Source organism: Desmodus rotundus, chromosome 3 (genome assembly GCF_022682495.2).
Source record: "Desmodus rotundus isolate HL8 chromosome 3, HLdesRot8A.1, whole genome shotgun sequence".
In the NCBI taxonomy this organism is placed as follows: domain Eukaryota; kingdom Metazoa; phylum Chordata; class Mammalia; order Chiroptera; family Phyllostomidae; genus Desmodus; species Desmodus rotundus.
The window spans coordinates 171,323,185-171,349,023 of NC_071389.1; the positions used below are offsets into that span (position 1 = coordinate 171,323,185).

Sequence of the window (25,839 nt, forward strand, 5' to 3'; positions counted from 1 at the left end):
CTACTGAGAAGTTAAGTATATACTTTTGACACTAAATACTTTTCAATACCTCTCAAAGATCTGAATTTCCGTCTTAGAAGGTAACTCAATAGCAAGAGAAAAGCAATAGCAATAGCAAGCACTGTAAATGCCAGGATTATTGCCTATAAATCTGTCACTGACTTCATATCAATTTTGAGAGCCAAACAATCAGTTAATAGCTCTCCATTTCCATTTCTTTACGGTCATGTCATGAAGAGCCATCCCCTTCTCCGAGAAGTAGGTGTTGGAAGGAAACTACAGAATCACTAAATCGACAAAGCTGTGTGAAGAAACATTCCTGGTGAAGAGACTCACAGTAGCAAGAGCTCCGATGTTACCAATTGATCACCACCTCAAGAGAATGGCCGCTTTTCCCCCAAACAGATAACTAACTGTGCTGGACGTACCGGGGACCCCTCAAATCCTGATTTTGTGTTTTCAGTCTTTGACATGACTTCTTTTCAACTGATGTAAGGTCTACACAGGGTGCAAGATTGATCCCCTATAGCTTACTTCTGTAAAGTTCTTATATCTTACATGAGAAAAAATTATACAAAACACAAAGACCATTTTTTACTTTAAAGAGTGCAAAATCAACTAAAACTGTTCTGAGTCAGATATTGTTGGGTTTGGGAAAGCCATTAGGATGCTGTGAAGGACACCACACTCAGAACGCAGAGAGGGAGGGAACCTCGTGTTCGGAAGTCAATGACAGTAAACAGAAACTACACTAGAATGGGAACAGGGACTTTGATCTTCTTCTTCTTCTTCTTCTTCTTTTTTGCTGCCATAACCTTATCCCATATAACAGGATCTGGCATATCAAAGTGAAAAAATTCTTGAAAGTCTGAATAAAAAAAGATAACATAAAATTGTAATGTTCTAATCTGTAGAAAGCTATCAAGTATTAGGACAGAAGCCTTTATGTTTAAAATCTTATTACTTCCTCCACCTTGATTTCACTGAGTCACTGGTATAAATCAGCATACGTGTCTGAAGTAACAAGAAAGAGACCTGGAAGGGAAAAGAAATGGTTAAGCTTTCCTCTCGTGTGTCATCAATACTTACCTTGGGAATGGCCAGCTTGTCCTTTTCAGAGCCTTCTTCAGAATCAGAACAGGTGTAGTTTTCACTGAAGGAAACGGCAGGATTCACTCTGGGCTTGTGAATGGCATGGAAGGTGAGCTGGGTGCTGAGCAGGTTGCTTACTGCCCGCAAGGACGTGCACACGTTGGGGGGCAAAGATGGGTCTGCCAGGAGGTCGGTAATGAGGCCATGAGCCTCGCCCATCACGGCAATATCCACAGTGATACTGGTTCCTGAAGACTGAGACACCAAACAGAGGGACGGTCAGGTGGGAAAGGCCTGAATCTGAAGGCACAGGCAAAGAATTGGACTTTTCTTGCAAAATGGATTGAGGTGATTCTTTAGGGTTGCAGTAGAGTGATATTCAAATCACATATCTGTTTTAAATTTTGCCATGGCTTCTGCCATGTTTGTGTTCACAGCACATTTTTTTTAATGCTAGAATCTGGGGAGGGGATTTATTTAAAGATATTAACAAGATAAACATTAGTTTTTTTTAAAAAAAATATTTATTGATTGATTGATTTTTAGAGGGAAGGCAAAGGAGGGAGATAGAGAGAGAAAGAGCCATCAGTGTGTGGCCTCTTGCGTTCCCCCTATTGGGGACCTGGCCTGCAACCCAGGCATGTGCTCTGACTGGGAATCGAACCGGTGACCCTTTGGTTTGCAGGTCAGCACTCAGTCCACTGAGCCACACCAGCCAGGGCAAAAAGATAAACATTGGTTTTTAAAAGACAAGATGTTTCAGAGAATTTGAAAAAAATACTTCATATCAATGTAAGAAGAGCTCAACATTTAAATGTAAATGTAAAAATTATTGAAATTTTTCATTTTGAAAATATTACTATACAATTTTAATTTTAGTAATATTTTTATCCTAGTTTATGGTAATTATTTAACTACTATTAGAGATATGCACTAAAAGCAACTCAGTTTATGTTCAAATTCACAAATTGTCCCTCTTTTTGTGGTTGGTAAGAATAGAAATTTTACTTCTGGAATTCTGCAACACATCTGTCACATTCTGCCAGACTGCCTACTGGACTGAGAGTCATTACCCACTATTTGCTGTAATGCAGAACACCCAAAACAGAGGACAGGGGCATTCCCCTCCCTTCTGGTCAAGCCAGCGTACAGGCAGAAAGGCGTGAGAGTAAGGGACAGCATGGGCAGAGTACAGGCAAAGAGAGAAGCGGAAGTTAAAGACACCATGCAGAGCACCCTCAGTGTCGGAATGCTGTCACAGTTTGAGGCACAACGAGTCTACATGACTTTAAACAGCGTAACGCAGTTAGCCATCGGGGTTCAGATTCTGGAACTAGGCTACTTCCATCCAAATCCTGACTTCAGCACTCTCTAACTGCATGATCTTTGGCAAGTTACTAAGCTCTCTGTGCTGTGTTTCTCCCTCTGCAAAATGGATATAGTAATAGTATCAACCTCAGAAAATAACTATAAGAATTGAAAGGGATAATGTATGTAAATCATTTAATATTGTATTGGCAATTTTAAGTGCTCAATAATGATAATGGTATAAATAATAATTATAATAATAACTCTGGAGCTTTTCAATAAGAGGTTAGTAGTTTGGCTATGCATTTGGAAAAAACGTTTAATCATTCTTTCACAACAAAGTTAAAAAATAAACTAGAACGATTAAAAATTTAAATGTGTGAAATTATAAGATTGATAAAAGAAAACATATGGGACTAATTTATAATCTTGGAATATTAAAAATAATATGATTTCATAAACTGTCAAGGAAACATCTGACCTATCTAAATAAATGCATAAACTTCTTCACGAGAAAATATACCATAAGCAAAGGTAAAGACCCATCTGTGTGAAAATTTTGCCACACAGAAAAGACAAAACATACCCAAGTGAAGAGCTTCTAAAAAGTCAATAAAAGACCACCTTGGATAAAAGGAAGAGACAATTCAAACAAAATGTAAATAATCAAATATGTAGGAAGCTACTGGCCTCCCTAATACTTACAATGCAAATTAAGCAAAAGTTGTTTATGTTTTATCAAAATGGTACGATAATAAAAGAATGATAGCACTGAGTATCAGGAACAGTTTGGGGAATGAGCAGTAAATAAAAAACAATTCAACGTTTTTGGAAGAATATTTGGCTGAGCCTATTTGTTGTTTACATGTATATGTCCTCCACTCCAGTAAAACAATGCAGACATCTACACGAAATAAAAATTACAAGTATGTAAAAATATAAGGACAAAGACACGGCGGGCACAATGGTGCTCTTGTAACAATAACCAAAGGATGTAGCCATAAATGCATTTCAACAGAGAAACTGCACAAAAGAAAGTTGCATTATAACTATATTGTAAAATAGTATGTACTTGTTTAAAAGATGTCAGTAGACCTATAAATAATTACTTGGAAACATGTATTGTTCAGTGGGGGGGGGGAAGTATGCCATAAAGTATGAATATGCATTATTATCTATACACAGAAAATAATTATGAAAACACCCATAAAGATATCCCATCTTATAATAACTATAAGTAATACATACTTTTTTCTGTGACGTATCATATAGAACAGTTATGTCATACCACTAGAATAGCAAAAATATTTAAATTTTTAAATTACAGTTTACAGTCAATGTCATTTCAATTAGTTCAGGTGTACAGCATAGTAGTTAGACAATCATATACTTTACAAAGTGTTCCCCGTGATATTTCCAGTACCCAAATGGCACCATGCATTGTTATTATATATTACAATATTATTGACTATATTTCCTATGATGTACTTTACATTCCCGTGACTATTTTGAAACTACACATCTGTACTTCTCAACCTTTTTACCTTTTTCACCCTGTTCCCCAGTGACCCTCCCCTCTGGCAACCATCAGTTTGTTCTCTGTATATGAGTCCACTTCTGATTTTTTTTCATTTATATTGTTCTTTAGATTCCACATGTAAGTGAAATTATATGGTATTTTTGTCTTTCTCTGACTGACTTATTTCACTTAGCATAATACCCTCTAGGTCCATCCATGCCATCACAAATGGTAAGATTTTGTTCTTTATCATGGCCAAGTAATATTCCAATGCATTTATGTACCACCACTTTTTTAATGTACTCGTCTATCGATGGACACTTGGGTTACTTCCATACCTTTGCTAGTGTAAATAACACGGCAGTGAACATAGGGGCATATATTCTTTCAAATTTGTGTGTTGGGTTCTTTTGAATATACACCCAAAGGTGGCATCACTAGGTCATAAGTCAGTTCCATTTTTAATTTTTTGAGAAACCTTGACACTGTTTTCCACAGTGGCTGCACCAATCTGCATTCTTACCAACAGTGCACAAGGCTTCCCTTTTTTCCACATCCTCACGAACACTTGTTTGTTGATTTACTGATGACAGCCATTCTGACAGGTATGAGGTAGTATCTCATTGTGGTTTTACTTTGCATTTCTCTGATGATTACTGATGTTGAGTATCTTTTCCTATGTCTTAAGCTTCGTTCTTATTAGTAAAAAATAACTTGGCAGAATCAGAATCAGATAGCTGGGAACGTGGAAATGCTGGGATGCAGATACAAATACTCCATCCTATAGCCTGAGTGCTGAACTAATATACCAAAATAAGTACTGGCCTTTTTCATTTTATGTTCCTAAATATATCTGTATTTAATGCTTTATTTAATCATTGGGCTATGTTTTTCTCTATATGTAGTCCTAAATATATATTATAAAACAGTATCAAAATATGGTATAATAGTAACCGTTTTAGGATATATAATTAAGTATATTTCACTTATGTACCTATATTGTTAACTTCGAAGATGTCCATGAGAAACGCAACTTCACTAGGTTAACATTCCCTTGTAGAAACATGTATTTTCAAGTGCATCTCTAATTATTATGTTTCTGAAAAACTCATTGTGATCTTCTGGAAGAGTAATATTTATTGCTACCCATGTTGTTCTAAAAAAGTTAAACTAACAATGACTGCACACTTTCCCTAAAAATATAAAAATAAAAATTTAAGTGAAGCTGTGTTTCCAGGGCATAAATTTTCAGATTTTCTGACAAGGAAATTTACACTTTATGCTCTAATAATGAATAATTAGAGAGATTATCTCAAAATGTTCTTAGTATTTAAAACTTACAAATCTGAAAAAATGTAGAGCATGTTCACTGACAAAATTATATTTTAAACAAATGATTGGTGAGAGAACAAGTCTTTTTATATTCTCTAATTTTATGTCTTTTTAAATAATACATTCTCTTTTTAAGATAATGGATGTATTTCTTACATACTCAAAAATAGTTAAAATTTTAAACTTTGAAATAGAAACAGAATTAAACACCTACCCTCATAAGCAATGGCAGTGTTAACATAAAAATTTAGAAAATGAGCACATTACATATTTTAATAATACTTATGCTATGAGTTTTGCAAAAGCAAAGGTCTTCAAGTAAAAATAAAATCATTATTCAAGCCAACAAGAAGCATTTACCATATTGGACTTGGCTAAAAAACCAAAGCGAACACTTACCGTTGTCAAATGCTCCCTGCCGTCATTAAGTCAAGCCTTTGCTTTATTGGTGTTTTGATTCGAGAAGAGAATTGTGTAACAGTCAAAAGTTGTATCACACACAAGAAGTTATTACCACTTTTTGGCGCAAATAACTAGAGGCTTCAATGAAGCATGAAATCTAAAACCAACAATCAGATTCGGCTGCCACACAGTTGCCAAGATTAACCACACAGAAAATGCTGAAAGACTGAAAGACAGACTGGCTGCCATTTCCAGAAACAGCAGGTAAGTAACAAAGATGCGGGCACGTTTAGGGAGTCACCATCGAGGAATTTTAGGGGAGAGGGGCTTTGGTTGATGGCAGAGTTTTTTCACATATGATGCAATCTGTGCAACAATGGAGTGTCTCTCACAGAAGGCAGTCCATACCCACTCGACTTCCATGATATCACTAAATTCCTAAGTCGACCAACTAATACTCAGAAACATTTCATTTACCTTGTGAAACCTTAGATAGTGATGTAAAGTTTACTCAAGGGAAAGTTTATTTGAAGGTTACTTTAAAGGAAGGTCTTAACAGCCTGAAATCATTTTCGAGTGCAGTAATGAACTATCCTGAGCAGAAAACTACAGTTGAGTCTTTTTATGGAGCAGATGATCAAACAAATCTTTTCCTTAAAAAAATAAAATAAAATAAAGTGTCCGAGCATATAAAACATTCTACTTTGCAGGCTCTCCTTATAATAGAAATATTTATATTTAACATTTAAGAAAATGCAAGTATAATTCCCCCGACACTGTTTAAATGACAACCAAATTTGGACTGCCACCTTTAAATAGAAAATCTGGAATTTAAGTCTGATAAACAGTGGAAGAAAGTGCAGTTTTATATAATAAACCAAAGATAACTGATTTTCTTGGCTTTAACATCAATTTCTGTTAAACTAAGTAGGGGAGATACAATTATAAAGATTCAAAAAGAAAATGATCACCCATTTGAAAGATTTTCAATTCAGAATGCTCCCAAGTGCCTAAGTCATTTCCACTGTAAAAAAAAAAATAAATATATATATATATCTGACACTGGCAGCCACATCCAGTGAAGTGCAGGACGAAAGACGGCCCGGACCGCCACTCTGTACAGCAGACATACGGTCAAAGAGGACGTCTTGGCTCTTCATCAGAAAATGTATGAAAGCTTGCATATTAAGTTAAAATATATTTCTAGGGGTCCAGAAAACATCATTTTTGTGATTCATTACTTTAAAAATTTCTTACATTAATAGGCCAACCACTGGTCCTGATTGGCATAAGAATTAGCACATGGAATGCAAAAAAATACAAGTGCACATTTTCATCATGTATATAATTTGGAAGGTTGTACATGTGAGAGGTTGGAGATGAAAACTATAAAGAACTAGGTTATAAGAGTGAAATTTTTATTCATTCATTAATATCAAATTTTTATGAGTTAGTGCATGGGGCCTTTAAGAGCACAGGATTTGGGGTCAGACTACCTGTGTTTGTATTTTGAATTTGAAATTTGGCAATTGGGGAAAATCATCTATCTTCTTCTTTTTTTTCAAAGATTTATTTGTTTGTTTGTTTATTTATTTGTTTATTTATAGAGGGGAAGGGATTGAGAAAGGGAAGGAGAGAAGCATCAACGTGCAGTTGCTTCTCACATGCCCCCGACTGGGGATCTAGCCTGCAACTCAGGCACATGCCCCAAATGGGTGACCCTTTGGTTCACAGGCCTGCACTCAGTCCATGGAGCCACACCAGCCAGGGCAAAGTCATCTATCTTCTTAGCTCTTGTTTCTCATCTTTAAAAAGAGGTAAAAATAACACCTACTATGTAGTATTATTGATGATTAAATGAGACCAGGCACATTAAGACCTTAGGAGAGTGCTTGGCCCACAATATGTTTGATAAATAATTATATACCACTGCTGCCATTATCATCACCACCACCATCATCATCATCATTATTGAATAACCTGTGTGTACAAAGAGATGAATATTGTGCATGTTTGTCTGTCTCCTACTTATACTGGGCCAGTAGTTTCTTTATAAATGAAGGCAGCAAAAAGATATGATTTCTCTACCAACAGTAACACCAAAAATAAAACAACAAAAACCAAAACCCAAACACTTTCACTTCTTATTCTAGGTAAATAAAGTCATTAAGATTATATTCTCTAACTCCCATATAGTCACAATATGTCTGAGATTAAGTTTAGGCTCTTAGAAAGTAATTGTACAAAAGTCCTGGTTTCATTTAATATGGTCGATTGCACTGGTGTGATTTATAACAGTATGTGAAAGGAATTCTAAAAGCAGGCATCTCGGCTCCATTGTTGGAAGTTGTTTTTTTTTTTTTTTTACTCTTTGTTTCTATTTAGTCATCCTGGGAGGCACCCTGGGAGGTGAACAGCAAGGGAAGAACATTCTCAGGGTGACAAGGGAGTTGGGGATAAGAAAGGAATAAACAGTGGACAGGATGACACATGAAAGGGAAGAGTCCCTGGGACTTTTCTTACCCAACTTTGTTCCTCAGTGCTGGGAAAAGATGCCTGATGGGTTTTTGCGAGCTGTCTCCTCCTACATGCTCGCCACCACCTCACACCCTCTAAATCTTTCTCTGGGACGCTATCTGTCCATGATACTAGGAAGAGTAGTATCTCGGTCTTTTATGTACTCATTTCGTTTAGAACATGAGCTGGATTCGATAAATGATCTTTGGTGTATTACTGGTTCTGACCTCAGAGCCAGCAAACTCGCATATGTGTTTATACTTTCATAGCACCCATTTATAACTTTAGACTTGAAGTTGGTTGGGAAATTTTTAAAAAATGAAATCATGTGAAAATTTTGCAGTAACTCATTGTAGGCTGAACCTTGGCTAAATGCCATCCTAAGGAAGCAGATGTTTGCTTATTTTAATTTTCTGGCAGGGAATATGAGTTTACATTTGGATTTTCCCCTTACGATAATATGTATGTACAGTAGGAGAAAAACATATAGGGCCCTTCATCAAACCGCTTTCCAGCAACACCTCTGTTGGCTGGCCCCACGGAGAGGTGAGACACAACAAACTCCAGCAGTCACCAGAATTCTTTACTTTCTTCTCTTTTGATGTTCAAAGGGCACGCCATATCACCAAATGGGGTGCTGTGCACGGCCTGGTGTCCGCACACATTCCCCTAAGACCTACCTGCCAATAAGCCAAAAACTGTTAAAACTGTCCCTCTGCTTGTTTTCTAACTACCTTCCAGACACTAGCGAACTCACCTAGTAGCCTCAAAAATAGTAATTATCTCAGAACACTGTCTTATTATTTAAGAAATAAAATATACTTATTAAATCACATACTTTAGTAAACACCCGTACCTCTGAGAAGATAGCTGCTTTGCCTTCTAGGCTGGTTCTCTGTTTCTTCCAATTAGAAAAGATGAGGTGGCTGGCAAAGACAGGAGGAATCCCGGTAATGAACTGTGCGTGTGACTGCTTGCGCAAATGAGGTGGGGAGGCTTGGTTTAGTATAGATTGCTGTGCGCATAAACGGCATCATCATTTCTATTCATAGAAGACACTGGATTTCCTGATTGAGCACATGTTTGTAAACATTATTGGAAAAACTTAAAATGTATGAAATAAGTATGGACTCATGAGTTAATGAATTTTGATGGTCTTTTGTTTGTTAAATTTTAAGAACTGCTGTGGAACTTGAGGTTTGTGTTTCTTAGCCTAACAACATTATCAGTGAACAACAGATGGCAGTGTTCTGCCTTTTTAAGGAACTCTCATTGTCTGAGCATATTTTTGAATGAGTGCTGCTCCCTCATTAATAGGCAGAGAGCTTAGTTTCTTTTTTCACATAAAAAACACATAGGAAAAAAATAATTTACATAAGTCTACTGGTAGAAGGTAATAAAATTTTAAAGTGTCAATAAAAATAAAAACCACAGACAAAAAAACTGTGTTATACCTCCCAGGACCACTGTTAAGGTGAAACTACAATCACATCGGCAATCATCCCCCTAAGTAACATTTCAGTTCCGTCACCTTTCCCCATTTTTATAAGATACACACAGTGGACATCACCTATCTTCATGCACAACTTGATTTAAATTATTTTCCACATGTAATGACCTACTGTGATTAAAATAGTCATAAAAATTATTAAAATGTACATTCTAACACGAAGGTTTTGTGAGCCTTCATTAGCATTTGTTTCCTCCCCCTTGTGTTATTTAACACCATATTCTTTCCTCCCCCACGTTCACTCCGCATGCACGCATTTGTGCTACTGCTTTGCTTCGACCACTGCTGATCTGGGGGATCTTACGTGCACTGCTATACAGCAGCAGCTAAACTCGTCTCTGCGTGAACTCCTGTTGGGGCGTTCCTGCACTTCATACGCCAGAAGCTCAGCAACAAAAACAAATGACAAACCCTGGGAGCTGTAACTTCAGAGAAACCTTGCATCTCCGACCTGTTCTCAGGTGTATTCACAGAATTTCTCTGTCCTAGCATTTGTGAGTTTTCAATTCAACTTTTGGTGTGTGATCATTTGATGAAGGTTTGTCTTCCTCTCTTTGGCTGATAGAGTGAGGACAAAGGCAAGGTTAATTTTCATTCACCAGTCTAACCCCAGAGCCTTGTTTAGTATCTGGTACATTTTCAGGTACTCAAGGATCCTAGAAATAAGTGCAGTCGTAAGTATTATACCTCCAATCTCCATAGATAAGTTAATTTCCTCTCTCCAGTTCTTCACTTTAAACCAATGTAAAAGACAAATTACAGTGTCCAGTATAGTTCCTTAAAACAAATACCTGAATTTTCTGGAAGCAACCCAAAACATTTAACCTTCAAGCACAATTTCATGTACTAATCTTAAATTTAAATAAAAATATTGAGAATCGTTACTGTGATACTGAAGTCATAAATAAATATTATATTTAACACACTGATTCTAGACTAAGTGCTATTCAGAAAATAGTGAAACTGACAAGGAGAAGTAATAAAACTAGAAAAAGCAACATTACATATTTTTCTATAATTTGGTACATACATGAAAAGAGTATGCAGATAATTAGTGTATACTAATAAGTATTTTTTTGGAAAAGAGAAAATCTTAAAGGACTGGAAGGAGAGAAAAAATGGCCTTTGAGGACAAAGTTCCAGTGAATACAGAGTGCTTCAGGTTGAAAAGGGTATGTCTGTGAATAGCATGGTGACTATAGTTAGTAACACTGTATTGTATATTTGGAAGGTTCTAAGAGAATCAATCTTAAAAGTGTTAATCATAAGAAAAACGTGTAACTGTGCATGGTGATGGATATTAACTACACGTACTGTGGTGATCATTCACAACATACACAAATATTGAATGCCGTACACCTGAAACTATAATGTTATGTCAATTATATCTAAACAACACAAAAAGAAGAAAAGGATGTGTCTTGAGGAGACTGAGGGAATGGATCATGAGAGGAACAGGAGCCAAATTCAAGAGGTTTAATGAACTACTCAGGGCAATGAGCAACCTCTGAGGGGTAGTGACATTTTCAGTCAATGTAAGTGCAGGAAGGAGTTGGGCAAACTTTCAGGCTTATGGCTGGGGCAACTGGGTAGCTGGGAATCTCTTCCTAAGTTAGGGATCACAGAATAAGAAGTAAGACGTGGCGTGGATGCTGAGACATTCACCTTGCAGTAAATATATGATGTTCACAGGATGATTCACGATGCATATCGGGAGAGACATCAGGACTGGCCATACAAACTCAGGGATCCATGGCACAGGTAGAGCCATTTCCAAGACAGACTGCCATGGAAATATAGACATAGAAAAGAGAGTGGACTGAGGGCAGAGCCATAATCAATGCCAACATTTAAGGGGCAGGGGAAAGAGAAACTCATGAGGGAAGATGAAAAGGGACAACTGAAAGCTATGAGTGTAGGGTTGAAGGGGCCAGGGAAATGCTTGTGTCAAGACCAGATGAGTGGTCAGCAGTGACCAATGAATTTGAGAGATTAATGAAGTATGATAGTATCTATTAGTTTTGTGTCTGGAAGGTCACTGGTAGCACTGGAGAGTGCAGGTCCAGTGAAGCACTGAGGCTATAAGCCACACTGCAATAAATCGAGAGGTGAAAGGGAGCTGTGAAAATGGAGACACTGTAGGCAACTATTTGGTGAAAACTAGCTGTAAAATGGAAGACAGAGATATATAATTATCTAGAGAGAAAACAGACTCAAAAGAGCTGGTGAGCCAGTGGGCAAGCATCAACATTAAAGGGGGATCCCACCCTTGTGAGGCATCTAAAATGCAGCAAAGCCAATGGGATGATAAAAAGACCAAGATCCAAGAGAAGAAAGCAAAGGCCGGGGTGGGGGGGTGGATGGCAGGACTAACCTTTTACAATGGGGATACCTTTCCCATCATAACAGAGAGAAGGAAGAATGAAAATTTGCAAATGAGAAGTTGGAGTTCTAATACTTTGACTTTTATTTAATCTGCAAATCAGTCATGAGTCCCTGTTAAAAGTGATGTAGACAATGCTGAGGTTAGAGATACAAAGGAGAATGACTGTGCATGAAATTATACATGAGAAGGCAAAGAAGTAAAAACCAGAAAGGGCCTGCCAGATAGGAAAGAGAGAAAACTGGACTGGAGATCCTGGTGAGGTGGAAGAACAGGTGCAGAGAAGGTGAGGGACAGAGCAGCAAAGCCTGAAGAAGCCTGAAGTCAGAGTGTGTGGGGCAGGAGGTGTCTGCATGAGAGAGACAGATGTCAGAGTCCATTATAGACTAGAGAGAAGAATCATCCTGTGAACAACATATATTTACTGAAAAATGATAGAAGTTTTTTTTTTAATTCTATCATTTGGTAATTGAGTGATGAAAGATATCTGAGAAAGAATGAGGCACAGAAGACAGTGAGTGAGTGTACACAACAATAAATATGCAAAACTAGGATGCTCGCAGCATGAATGAACAGGAAGGGTGGAGTGAGAGGGACATTAAGGAAAATCAATTGTACTTATAAAGTGATTCGACATTGGGACTTGAACAAAATGCAATGCATTTATTCCTGTAACAGTCTTCTTTACTCTGTCCACAATGTTCTGTCACTTCCTTCCTTCAGAAATCTCTTCAAGTGCTCCTGCCCACACAAAGTAAAATACGGAGTGTTCACTTGAGTGTGTAAAATCTATATTGGGTGTGACCGACTGTGTAACAAAATGTTTTCTTTTTAATATACCATAATCGTAGTCCTCTACACTGCAAACAACAGAAAGGGTGAGTGGATGTTTTAGTAGCTCCAGATTGATTTAATACAACATTAAACTTTTCATAAACATATTTTAAAAACTCAAATTCCAGTTTCTACAACTAACCAAAGATATCATAAATCAAGTAATACAGTTATAGGAAGATCAAATTTCAAACACACTTGTAATCCATTTTTTGACCCTAGAATGCATTTTTCCAGAGAAATAACACTATAAGTGATGAAATTCTTATACTACCTAACAAAAACTTATACAACCACTTAATAATAGTTACCCTAGCATATTTTCCATTACAAATGCACCCTAGATCAATACACTGGAATATTTTTAAGAACAAACTACATTTTATCAATGGTGTGATTGAGGAAAGGAATATGAAGGCATTAGAAAACATCCGTTTTTGCCTCATTTATTCAACAGGTATTATCTGAACACCTACCGGGTAGCTGGTACTGTCTCTGGCTAGGGCTACAGAGATGAATGAATGGGGCTGCTGTCCTCTCGCAGTGCGCAGTCCAGAGAAAGACGTTCAAGGGCCCGAAAGGGATGGGAGGATAAAAGAGGAAACTGAGGCAGTCCTGTGGGTCAGCAAGTTTCACCCTTTTTCATCTCATGGCACACATAAACTAATTACCAAAATTCTGCGGCACAGTAATAAATACATTTCTTGACGATCAGATGAAAATATAGGTATGATTTTGATTCATTCTCACCAGACACTATTGTTGCATTAGCTCTTGTCATTTTTATATTTGACAATCTAAGGCAGAGGTGTGAAACTCATTTTCACCCGGGGCCACATCAGCCTCATGGTTGCCTTCAAAGGGCTGAAATAATTTTAGGACTGGATAAATGTAACTACTCCTTAACCGTTAAGGAGTTGAAATTACATCAGGCCCTTTGAAGGCAACTGCGAGGCTGATGTGGCCCCTGGTGAAAATGAGTTTGACACCCCTGTCTAAGGGAAGAGAGGTGTTGCATGTTTTGAAAGTTCTTGTGGCACACCCGTTGAAAGTCACTACTGTGGATCCATCACTACCGCCTTAGGTTATGAGACGCTGAGAGAAGCTATTTCTCAAGATGCAAACAGCTGTTCCTCAAAATGCAGGGACTCAAAACACCAGCATCCAGCCATGTGGTTCTTTTTCACACAAACACCAAAAACGGCTGCCCTGAACCGAGTTGCGTCCATTCTCATCGCATTCTCATCCATACCTCTCTTCCAAGTAGGATTAAAGAAAAAAGAGGATCAATTCTTTCAGAGAGGAGAAGCGTGAGAAGGGGGAGGGACAGGTGGCAGAAGTACGCAACACTCGAACACAGGGACCTCACGTGTCTTGGCGTCTCCCTCAAAACCTGCAGCCCTTAGAACTCTCACGGCTCCGACGTGAGGTCTCGACTTTGAAACACGCATTTTGGGGCTCTCCAGTCTCAGTTCCCCCTGTAAAGAACAGGAAACTTGAGATCCCCTTGCCTCTCAGAGTAGTCGAGCATCTGCTTCTGGCTAACTGGTTTTAAGGAATGAGGTGAGCTGATCTGTGATCAATTTTGCATACAGAGAAGATGTGTGTAAAATATTTTAAAAGTTTGCAATATCACTTCTCAATTTTCCAGAAGGCAACTCACAGCTCTACAAATCACATTACAAACATGCAAGTTTGAAACTAGAGCCCAAAAGGTTAAGTAACTTGCCCAAAGTTGCGGAGATAAGAACTGGAGGAGGTGGCATCCCAGCCCAGGCAGCCTGGACCTCCACTGTTAATTACAATGCTAAACTACCATCTGTATTTTGGGTAACTTTTCCTACATATGATGGTGTGAAAATCTGCCAATTTGCTACCCTCTGTTAGTTTTGCAAACACTTCCTTCCATCAGTCTTTATTCACTTAGGCTCTTGTTACCAAGGGGGGACTTACTAACATCACAAGTAAACCGAGACTTTGTGGTGCACTCTCCTTCTTCACATCTTTTGTGAAAATCAAATTAGACTCTTACCAGAGCTAAGTCTCAGGGAAGAGCTCTAAGTTTTCTCCATTAAGAGAATGCCACTTATTCTTCCTCTTGATTTGTGATGCTTAAGACAAACCTCTAGGCATAACTGCTCCTGGGAGGAAAAACTAGAGGTCTCTCGTGAGGACTTCCATTGCCGATGAAAAAGCCTCTGCCTTCATTGTCCTTTTAGGTGGTAATGAAAATAAAATTTTATAATGTATCTGTCTACAAGTCTGGGTTAATGACTCTGGTTGAAGAAATTGGTTTCAGTTATAATCTTATTATATTCATAATGCTATGAGACGTTCAGATAATAAATACGATTATCTTTGGGTCAGCAGCCCCCAGGAGCTTGCTGGGATATTTAATAAGCAGATGTGAGGCAGGATTTACATGAGAAGCATCTCAAATGGGTATCCCACTCCTCACATTCAGCAACATTGTGTAATTCAGTAGAGGAAATAAGGTAAGAAAATGAGTCATTTAGTTATAATAATGAGTCACTCAACATTTATGTCCTAAATTTGTGTTCTTCCTTGTGGACATAACTGTTAGTTCAGTGAATGCTTCCATATGCCATTAGTATAGCAATGATGGGATATTTACAAAACACAAATGGCCAACAGTTTGTTGAGATTCAGTACTGATTCTTTAATATAAAGATATATACAAAGAAGACAAAATAACTTCAGGGATTACAATTATAATTTTAAAAGATCAGTAAATCTATTGATTAAAATGTGGGCTACATTTTTTTTTCTGGAGATAAAGAGGAAGAATCTAGGGAGAAATTGGTAGTGAATTCTTCATTAGCTATCATTTCAATCCATTTTAGTTTTATTTCATCTTACAATAAGGAGATGAGAACGGAAGTATGGTACAAGAATTTTAATTAAAATATCCCACAGAAACAAATAAGCAAGCATTATTAAAACAAACATAGAACAGAAGCAATGAATCCTTTCACATGCTGATTATAATTGCAAACTAAAGACTAAAATGTATAAATACATAGTGAAGTCTAACTAAAAATAGCTTCAAATTGTCTTCCTACTGGTTTCAATATTTCTAACAAATAATTTGAACTTACTATAGTGTCTCTGTTGTGAGTGACACTCTTTGCTGGCCCAAAAGAATATAATGGCTTCTCAGATGTCCATCAAGCAGGTCTCGTGACTGTTGGCTCAATCGACAGGTTTGGCAGTTGCCTTAGGGAGTACTGCAGCATTTTGACATCAAAGTGAATATACCTAAGACATGGCGAAATGCCCCAGTTCTGAACTCTCTTCAAACCATATGCCATGGCTGTTGTGGCTGACTTCCCCAGCAGTCATGAGGATTCCACCACCAAGGCCAGGAGTTTGGTCAAGGATGGGAAGGCCTTGGTCATGTGAATCAATGAGACACAGAGGAGCTTCGCTTCTTGCTTCTAGGAAAGGAAATTCCCTCCTGCTGGAAGGAAATGATGTGGCTGCTCACAGTCATCTTTGGATCACAAAGATGGAATCAGCTTTAGGATGAAGCCGACTATGTAGCAGTATCAAAAGCAGAGAGAATAAAAAATCCTAGGTCAACTCCTACATCACTGAGCCATGAATTCACCGACTATGGAGCTTCCTTATTATGAGAGATAATAACATTGATAACATTTCTTTAGTGCTACATCTAGCCTCAGTATAGTTTTCTTTTGCTTATGGTTAGAAATAACATAGCATAAAATTTACCAAATGTATATGTAATGAGTAGATGAGTAGGTGGTAACGAAAATCAAATTCCATAATAAGATACTAGTTTCAGTTATAGTCTTATTATATTCAGAATGTTATGCAACAGTAAAAATTACGATTACCTGGGTTCAGCAGATCCTGATATCCCACTGAGAGCTACGAGAGTGGAGTGATGGCTAGTTCCACTCCCGCCAGTGAATCACTTCTAACACCAGCACCCAGTACACTATCCCTATCTGTACTTTAACTGCAAATTACCACATGCCATGGACCTTTAATGTGGTTTGCAATAATCATACTGTCATTCATAAAATCTTCCTGTGCAAACACACTCTTATTATACATGTATGGATTTTATGAGCTTTAGAGATAATAATCATTTTATATTTATTTTTTCCTCCCACTGCAACTTTAATCATGCTTAGCAAAATTGGTGCCTAACTAATTTAAATGAATTGTCTTTCTCCAGTTCTTCTTGGTGGAAAATATATACAAATTATCTAACCCTTTGCTAGAAATTTTAATTTAGCTTTATACACATATCTAACTATAGATAGGATTTCATAACTCTTGATATCCTTCCTATTGCCTCAGTGAAACTTCTTCTTTTTAATACCTGGTCCCTGTCTCTATTTTTAATCTCATCTTTCTAACATGGACAGCATATTTCTTCTTTTTTTTTTCTTATTTGCTCTCTTTTTCTCCCCTTCTCCTTCCTCTCAGCCTAAGAACACTATTAGCACTTCCCCTGATGAAAAGAAAATGTTCATTGACCCCATCTAAGGTGCTATCTATTCTTTCTAAATTCTAATCTCTTAAAATAACTGGAAAGAGAGTAGTCTTCTCTTAACAGCCTTTTATAAAGGCGTTTAATCTCCCATTCATGGCAACCTGAGTTAGGCCTCTTCCTGATAAAACAAACCCGACCAAGTGCAATCAATATCTGAAACATCTCATGACAACCTGACTGTGTCTTCCTTCACCCAGCACCACAGCCTCCTTCTCCTCTCTTGGCCCTGCCCTGGCCTGGCTTTCCATAGTCCCCTCTGAGTAGTAACTCTGTGTCACTGGCTCTTTCCTCCTTAACTGATGCTTCTTTTTTATTGTTTTGTTTTTCTCATCCGAATCCATGACATTCTCTTCCAGCTCTCACCCTGTGTTACACTGAATACCCATGAAGCTGGAGCTTCAACACTGACCATTTCTCCAGACCCTGGCCTGTGTTCTCGTCTCTGGACAGCTCCACTGCAGGTATCTTCTGGTTATTTCCGACTCAACTTCCCCAAAGAGAATACTTCACCTCCATCTCCTGAACTCTTCTTTTCCTCCTTTCTTGGCAAACAAATAAATCATCAAAACTGGACACCCTGACTTTTCTTTTTAGTAACTTTTTTACTTCCATCTCCAACTTCCAAATAGTCGCTGCATCTGCAAAGTTCTACTGAGGAGTCTCTGTCAACTACTTCCTTCAAATGCCCTGCATCCTTGCCTTAATCCATCTCTCCTCATTTCACATGAGGATAGCTGCAGTTGTTTCCTTCTAATTTTTTCCTGCCACAAACTCAGTTTTTCACAATACAGATTTATGAACATGCTGCTTTGTATTTTCTTTGATGGTTTGTTTCCCAAGGGGACAGAATGAGATTCAATTTCTTGGCATGGCTTTAAGTGTCTTAATATTTAAACTGTAATCCCCTTTTTTAGTGAAATTTCCACATACCCTGCCAATGTCTTTCCTCCCCAGCTCTCCTGGATTATCTTCTCAAATGTGCTATCACAACCCCATGCCTTTGTTTATGGTGTTCCTTCTGCCCAGGACTTCATTTCTCTGGCGTATGGTATAAATAACCAAGATCTAATGTTAAAGATCAAAAACATTTCAGCTTTATTCCCAAACTGACACCAAATTTGTTACTTCAACCTCAGAACCTCTGTAGTCCTTTGTTTCAACATCTACTTTCATATTGTGCTATGGCTCATTGTGTGTGACCAAATTCTGTGCCTAATTGTGAATTTAAGGGCAAGAATAATGTTGATCGACTTTTGTATATAATCTAGTACTCAGCACACTGTAAGAACTGAAATAAAAACAATTATTAAGTACATGACTTTTGCCTTCTAACATTATATGCTGTTCTTACAAATAATTTTCTAAAGCTTAGAGAATTTCGATCATTGTAGTCAGTTTGGAACATGTGCCTTCACCTGGACCTTATAGCCAAACTAGGCTCCCCTACAAATCCCCACCACCTCCTACTGAGGAGCATATTACTTCAGGCAGCTCTCTGACTGCAATAAACACACTCACTTGACTGAAAAACACAGATTCCCATAAGCAATGAATAAAAAGGAAATGGAAAGGAAAAGCAGAATGCACAAATTTCCTTTGGATGCTCTCCCTGATTTTCACTGGTCCTTGACTATGTGGCCCGATGCTTATGCTCAGGGTTCCTTTGCATTAGCACTCAAGCACAGCCGCACACTTGACAGAAAATGGCTTTCTTTGTGGTAATGGCTCATTTGCATCACTGGAAAATACTAGGATGAGGGAAAAAATAAGAGTGAAGAGAAATGAACTCATTGCTAACATAATATTAACAGTTTAATGCTGTATACATTATATGATTTTACACAATGTTTAAATTCCTTTTATTTAGTGCAAGCTGATCATTTATACCTTCAAAGAAAGGTAAGCCTGGAGATCTACTGCCAATCTCTCTGCTTCCTTAAAGCAAATATTGTCTTTTGAGCTTTCCATTGTAATCAGCACATTGCTATTTCATATGCTTGCTCTTACAAGATGATATCCTTTCTTCCTTCAGATTGGGAAGTTTAAAAAGAAAGCCTCTTAATCAAGTCTTGAAATAGATAAGATTCACCACTTTCCACAAATATAACCCACCTCAGATTGAGACATATTGGTATCTGTGCTGCGATGTTAGGCATAAACTGAAAATGCTATAATGAATGTTATGTTTGCCACGAAGCATTTAGTGTAGCAAAGATCTTTGTGAGGAATATTAGAAAGGAACAGCTGCAAAGGAAGGGCTCGTTTCAGTGCAGCTCCATTGCTCCAAACTGGCCAGGCTGAGTTTTCAAAAGAAGCCAGCAGATGAAGTCCCGACAATGAGAAGGACACGGTAAGCTGAGGGCAAGATGACCACAGCCACTAACATCATGTGTGTCCCTTTACTCTGAAATCAAGCTTCCCAAAGCAGACTTCTGATACTAGAGTCTTGTCTTCTGCCTATAAATCTACCCAAGTCCCACAGGTGTAGGCACTCTGCTCTCTCTTTGGTGAGGATACCCTACATCTTATTTAATGCATATTCTTTCCACACTCTCCACATCCCTGTCACCTATCATTCAATATCTCTACCAACGTTTGTGAGACAACAGTTAGTACTCAGTGTCTTCATTTTCTTGCTTTCCATTCATATCTCACTCCACTGAGCCAGGTTTCTAGAACAAAGACTTGCAATTACAGTGGGTTTTGACTATTAAATTCAAAGGATACTTTTCAGTCTCTGCACTATGGGACTTCTTCATAAAGGTCATACTGGTGACTTAATTTTCTGAAAACCTCCCTTACTTCAGGTCCCATGATACCATGCCCTTCTAGCCCTTTTCCTATTCCTCCGAACATTCTTTTTCTTCAGGAATTTCCCTTTACTACTCACCCCTCTCAACATTTTAAAAGCCATTTCCTTAGGTTTCCCCTCTTAGCTCCCTGCTCTTTTCACTCTACGACTTCCTAGATTGGTTCACACACTTTCATGAAAATCATACCATCACTTCCAGCTAAAAACTCCTGAGCCATCTCCTGCCCCAAACCTCTGCCCAGAGTCTTACCTGTTACCAGACTCCTTGAAGACTTGCGGTGTGGCTTCTCAAAGGCTAGCATCCAAACTTCGCCTTAACCTGACTCTGCCAATGGGCCTATCTGAGTACGGAATCTCAGTCAGTGTCTCCCACTACAAAGGCATATTTCCCCTTCCTCATTTCCTTCATTAATCCCTGAGCCCTGCCATTTTTACCTCCTATGTAATGTGCCACCCTTTTTTCATAACTACTGCTCCTCAAAATACTTAATTTCTATGTTTTCCACACACTACTTTTAATCTTACATATCTTGACAAATTCCCCTGCCCTCCTCGCCTCACCGTCACCTTCGTTTGACTCATTCCTACAACTCCATTACCACTTAATTCTTCCAAAAACGCCTTTTCTGACCCCCATCCTGCCCAAGCTGGTTAGCTACCCATCACCTTGACTCCTGTAACACCCTAATTATATGCCAATCATTGCACTGAAATTGCAATGATTTGTCTGCATATCTTTCTTTAGCACTAGACTGTGAATTTTTTAAACTCTTTCTCCAGTGTTTATCACAGTGTATGATACCCACTAGGTGCATAAACACATTTACCAAATTAATAAATACATTGATTTATTCACTGATTTTTTTGCCCATGTAGACTTTCCTAATCAAAAAAAAAAACCCAAAACAAACAAACAAAACAAAACTGAACAACCAATATGCGTTATTATCTATTTGGCAATGCTATTTCTCAGGAGAAATGAGTACATGAACATCTGGTTTATCCATCAGTCTTTCATGAGATAAGTTAAAATGCATGTTCTTTAAACCCGAATTCTCTGGATGAAGTTAGTAGACAGGTTCGATTGTGAGGAAATAAATATCTCTATCAGCGCCTTCAGCTAGACTCATGGGACTCAGCCCAGAACAGCCTGTCATCGTTGCTGCCTCTGATCTCGAACAAGCCCACGTCTTGGCCACTCGCCTCAGATATAGTGTGAAGACTATATCTGTGCATCAGGGTGAAGGTGGCCCTGTGGCTACTCCCTTGTAAATGCAATTCTGTTGAGGATCATGGCTTGAGCGCTGGGTACCAGGCCCTAAAAATGTGTATATTAACTGCTTCTGATCGAAAAAATGATGTCACTATAGTCAGATTAGATGGTGGTTTGAGTCTAAGATAGCTTCACAATTGATTATTCATTTCTTTGTCATAACACTACATTCAAAACAAAGTAAATCTATATGTGGTTTTATACTATCTTTGAACTGCCCAGTATATACAATATTTCATTAGTGAACAACCAAAAACTTATATCATAATTAAGGGAAATAACAGAACATAATTTTTTCATAGCTGGTACATAAATGAATCATGAACTTGCAGACTCAAGACTTGGATGGAGATAAGTTTAATATGGCAAAAATGACCTGGAATTACATTCAGGACTCTAGTGTTTTAATCCTAGCAATGTCCAGGTTAACTGTAACATGTCAGAGTAGTGATAATAGGTGATGACCCTTGTAATAACAACAATGGTGAAACTTATGCCTGGGACAAGTGCTCTGTACTTTCAAGGTGGACTGGGAGCTAGGACATGCAAGGTAGGACATTGCTGTTAACACGACAGCTTTCCCAAGGTTTATTCTTGGGGACATGTGAACACAACCTGTAACAGACTTGTCATGGCCCGCATACTGTTGAGAGTTAGGCCCAAGTATATATGCACTGTGTGAAATATTTATATATGAATAAATTTGTAATCTTGATTCTGTCTGCATAATATTCTGGTACTGCCTGGGGTGTGATTTATACCCCATTTGTACTGCCTTGGTGATTTATATTTATTCCCTTCCCTTTTTAATTCCCATCACCCTACCCATTTGGATTGTGTTCCCTGATATTTCCTTTCTCCTAAGAGTGATTCTTTATTGTTGATTCTATGTTCCTTGTTTGTGACCTCATGCCACCTCTTACTCTCGATCTCACAAATACAAGACCCTGACTGTGACCATATCTGGGCCCCTATGCCCTGTGGCTGAGTGGAAAAAAGGGATCAGAGGAAGCAGAAAGGTGCTGCTTGAAATTTTCATAACTTTCACCATTACCTCCTAGATTCCCCTAAACCCGATGTAGAGCCAGAAAGTGAAATTAAAATGAGATAAACACATTCCTCGGCAATTCTACTCCTACTGTTCATATGTGGAAAGTATTCATGGCCGAGCCTGTGTATGCATTTGGAGCATGGAATGGTAGAGTGACCGTTTTTGTTTATAGGGCACATGGAAAACTGCTCCAGGTTTCCACCACTCTCGAACCAGCGGTCTTAATTAACATCCACGTAGTGTGTTGCCACTGACAAGATAGCAAAAGACAGAAACTAATTTTTAAGCATTTCTAGTCCCCAGACTCCAATCCCCTTAGTTATACAAGATGTTTCTCACTTCAGCATAATACACAGACCCACTGCCATCAAAACTAAGACCTCCTAAGTGTATCATATCGTGACTTCAGGTAAGAGTGAGGAAGAAAGTGACCTGGGGAACACAGCTCTCTGCTCAAACCTTTTCTTTTTCCCCCACTAATGGTAATTAAAAAGCATTTTAATATATGACATCTCTGTAACAGCATCTTGAGCTTCTTCCTTTCTTTTTTAAGTACAGAGTTTTCAAATACTCTTGTATGTATTTATTTATTATTGTATAGTTATTTTTCATTTTTAATTTATTTTTATTTTTTATTGTTGTTCTATCACAGTTGTCCCTATTTTTCCCCATCGCTCTCTCTGCCCCACCTCACCTACCTCCCCATGCTGCCCCTCCCCGCAGTTAATCCTCGCCCTGTTGTACATGCCCATAGGTCACATATACTTATTCTTTAACTAGGCCCTTCTCTTTCTTTCCTCCCTATCCTCTACTCCTTGCCCCTCCAGTCCTCATCAGTTTGTTCCTTATTTCCATGTCTCTGGTTCTATTTTGCTCATTTGTTTACTTTGTTCATTACATTCCACTTATAGTTGAGATCATGTGGTATTTGTCTTTTGCCACCTAGCTTATTTCACTTAGCATAATGCTCTCCAGTTCCATCCATGCTGTTGCAAAGGATAGGAGTTACTTCTTTATTTCCACTCTGTAGTATTCCATTGCATAAATGTGCCATAGTTTTTTGATCCACTCATTTACTGATGGGCACTTAGTCTGTTTCCAGCACAAGGCTATTGTAAATAACACTGCTATGAACATTGGGGTGCATAGGTTCTTTTGAATTGGCATTTCAGGATTCTTAGGGTGTAATCCCAGCAGTGGAATCACTGGGTTAAAAGGCAGTTCCATTTTTAGTTTTTTGAGGAATTACATACTGTTCCACAGTAGCTGCACTAGTCTGCATTCCCACCAACAGTGCACGAGAGTTCCCTTTTCTCCACATCCTTGTCAGCACTTGCTATTTGTTGATTTGTTTATGACGGCCATTCAGACAGGTGTGAAATGGTATCTCATTGTGGTTTTAATTTGCATCTTTCTGATGGCTAGTGATGTTGAAAATTCTTTCATAGGCCTATGGGCCTTCTGTATGTCCTCCTTGGAGAATTGTCTGTTCAGGTCCTTTGCCCATTTTTTAATTGGATTGTTTACCTTCCTGGTGTTGAGTCATATGAGTTCTTTATACATTTTGGAGATCAAACCCTTGTCTGAGGTATTATTGGCAAATATGTTTTCCCATACAGTTGGTTCCCTTTTCATTTCGATGATGTTAGCTGTGCAGAAGCTCTTTAATTTGATATAGTCCCATTTGTTTATTCTTTCCTTTATTTCCTTTGCCCTGGAGGATATAATGGTGAAAATATTGCTGTGTGGGATATCGGAAATTTTACTGTCTTCCTGTAGGACTTTTGTGGTGTCATGGCTTATGTTTAAGACTTTTATCCATCTTGAGTTTATTTTGGTGTATGGCATAAGTTGGTGGTTAGTTTCATTTTTTTGCATGTACCATTCCAGATCTCCCAGCACCATTTGTTGAAGAGGCTATTTTTACTCCATTTTATGATTCAGCCCCCTTTGTCAAATCTTAATTGACCATAGAGACATGGGTTATTTCTGGGCTCTCTGTTCTGTTCCATTGATCTATGAGTCTGTTCTTATGCCTGTACCAGCCTGTTTTGATTACAGTGGCCTTACAGTACAGTTTGATGTAAGCTATTGTGATCATTCATACTTTGCTGTTCTTTCTCAAGACTGCTGCAGCTATTCAGGGTCATTTTTGGTTCCATATAAATTTTTGAAATATGTGTTCTAAATCTGTGAAAAAAGTCATTGGTACTTTAATAGGGATTGCATTGAATCTACAGATTGCTTTGGGTAGTGTGGACATTTTAATGATGTTGATTCTTCTCATCCATGAAAATGGTATATGCTTCCATTTCTTGGTATCTTCCTTAATTTATTTCTTCAGTGTTCTGTAGTTTTCTAAGCACAGGTCTTTTACCTCTGTGGTTAAGTTTATTCTTAGCTACTTTATTTTTCTTATTTCTATAGTAAATAGGATTTTTTCATAATTTCTGTTTCTGATATTTCACTGTTGGTGTACAAAAATGCCTTCGATTTCTGAATATTGCCTTTGTATCCAGCTATTTTGCCAAATTCACTTACTAGGTCGAGTAGTTTTTTGGTGGAGCCTATAGGGTTTTCTATGCACACTATCATGTCATCTGCAAATAATGAGAGTTTTACTCCCTCCTTTCTAATTTGGATGCCTTTTATTTATTTTCCTTGTCCAAACACTGTGGCTAGGACTTCCAACACTATGTTGAATAGAGGCAGTGAAAAGGGACATCCTTCTGTTGTTCCTGATCTTAGGGGGAGAGCTGTTAGTTTTTGCTCATTGAGTATGATGTTGGCTGCAGGTTTCTTGTATATGGCATTTATGATGTTGAGATTTGCTCCCTCTATTCCCACTTTGCTGAGCGTTTTTTATCATAAATGGGTGCTATACTTTATCAAGTGCTTTTTTAGCATCTATTGATATAATCATGAGACTTTTGTCTTTCATTTTGTTTATGTCAAAAGACAAGTCATAGCAAGAGAGAAAACAAAATTTAAAATGAAAATAAGAACAGGAAAGAAGAAGGTAAAATGGGGTAAGAGAAGGCAGGAGTAAAATATGAAATTTGAAATAAACTATAATATAAAAGCTAGTGAGTTAATATTCGCAAACCTGAAGGGCAAGAAATTAATGTTAAAAAGCTATGCAGGAGAGAAAATATTACACATCATGAAGAAGACTGTGGTGGAATTCATCTCAGTAGCATCTAGTACTTACCACTATTTTTTATTTCTGTATATACCTCTGGTGATGTCAGATGGTGACT

At 38.0% G+C, this 25,839-nt stretch overlaps 1 protein-coding gene across 4 annotated transcripts in view; it reads right to left on the reverse strand.

The window, feature by feature from the left end:
* The window catches only part of PDE3A (phosphodiesterase 3A), a 285,977-nt gene that overhangs the window by 63,167 nt on the left and 196,971 nt on the right, over positions 1-25,839 (reverse strand). For all 4 annotated transcript variants that reach the window (XM_024575890.3, XM_045184056.3, XM_071221069.1 and 1 more), the window contains exon 3: positions 1,090-1,347. In XM_024575890.3, coding sequence (XP_024431658.2) covers positions 1,090-1,347 — 258 coding nt within the window. The remainder of the gene's footprint in view (positions 1-1,089; positions 1,348-25,839) is intronic.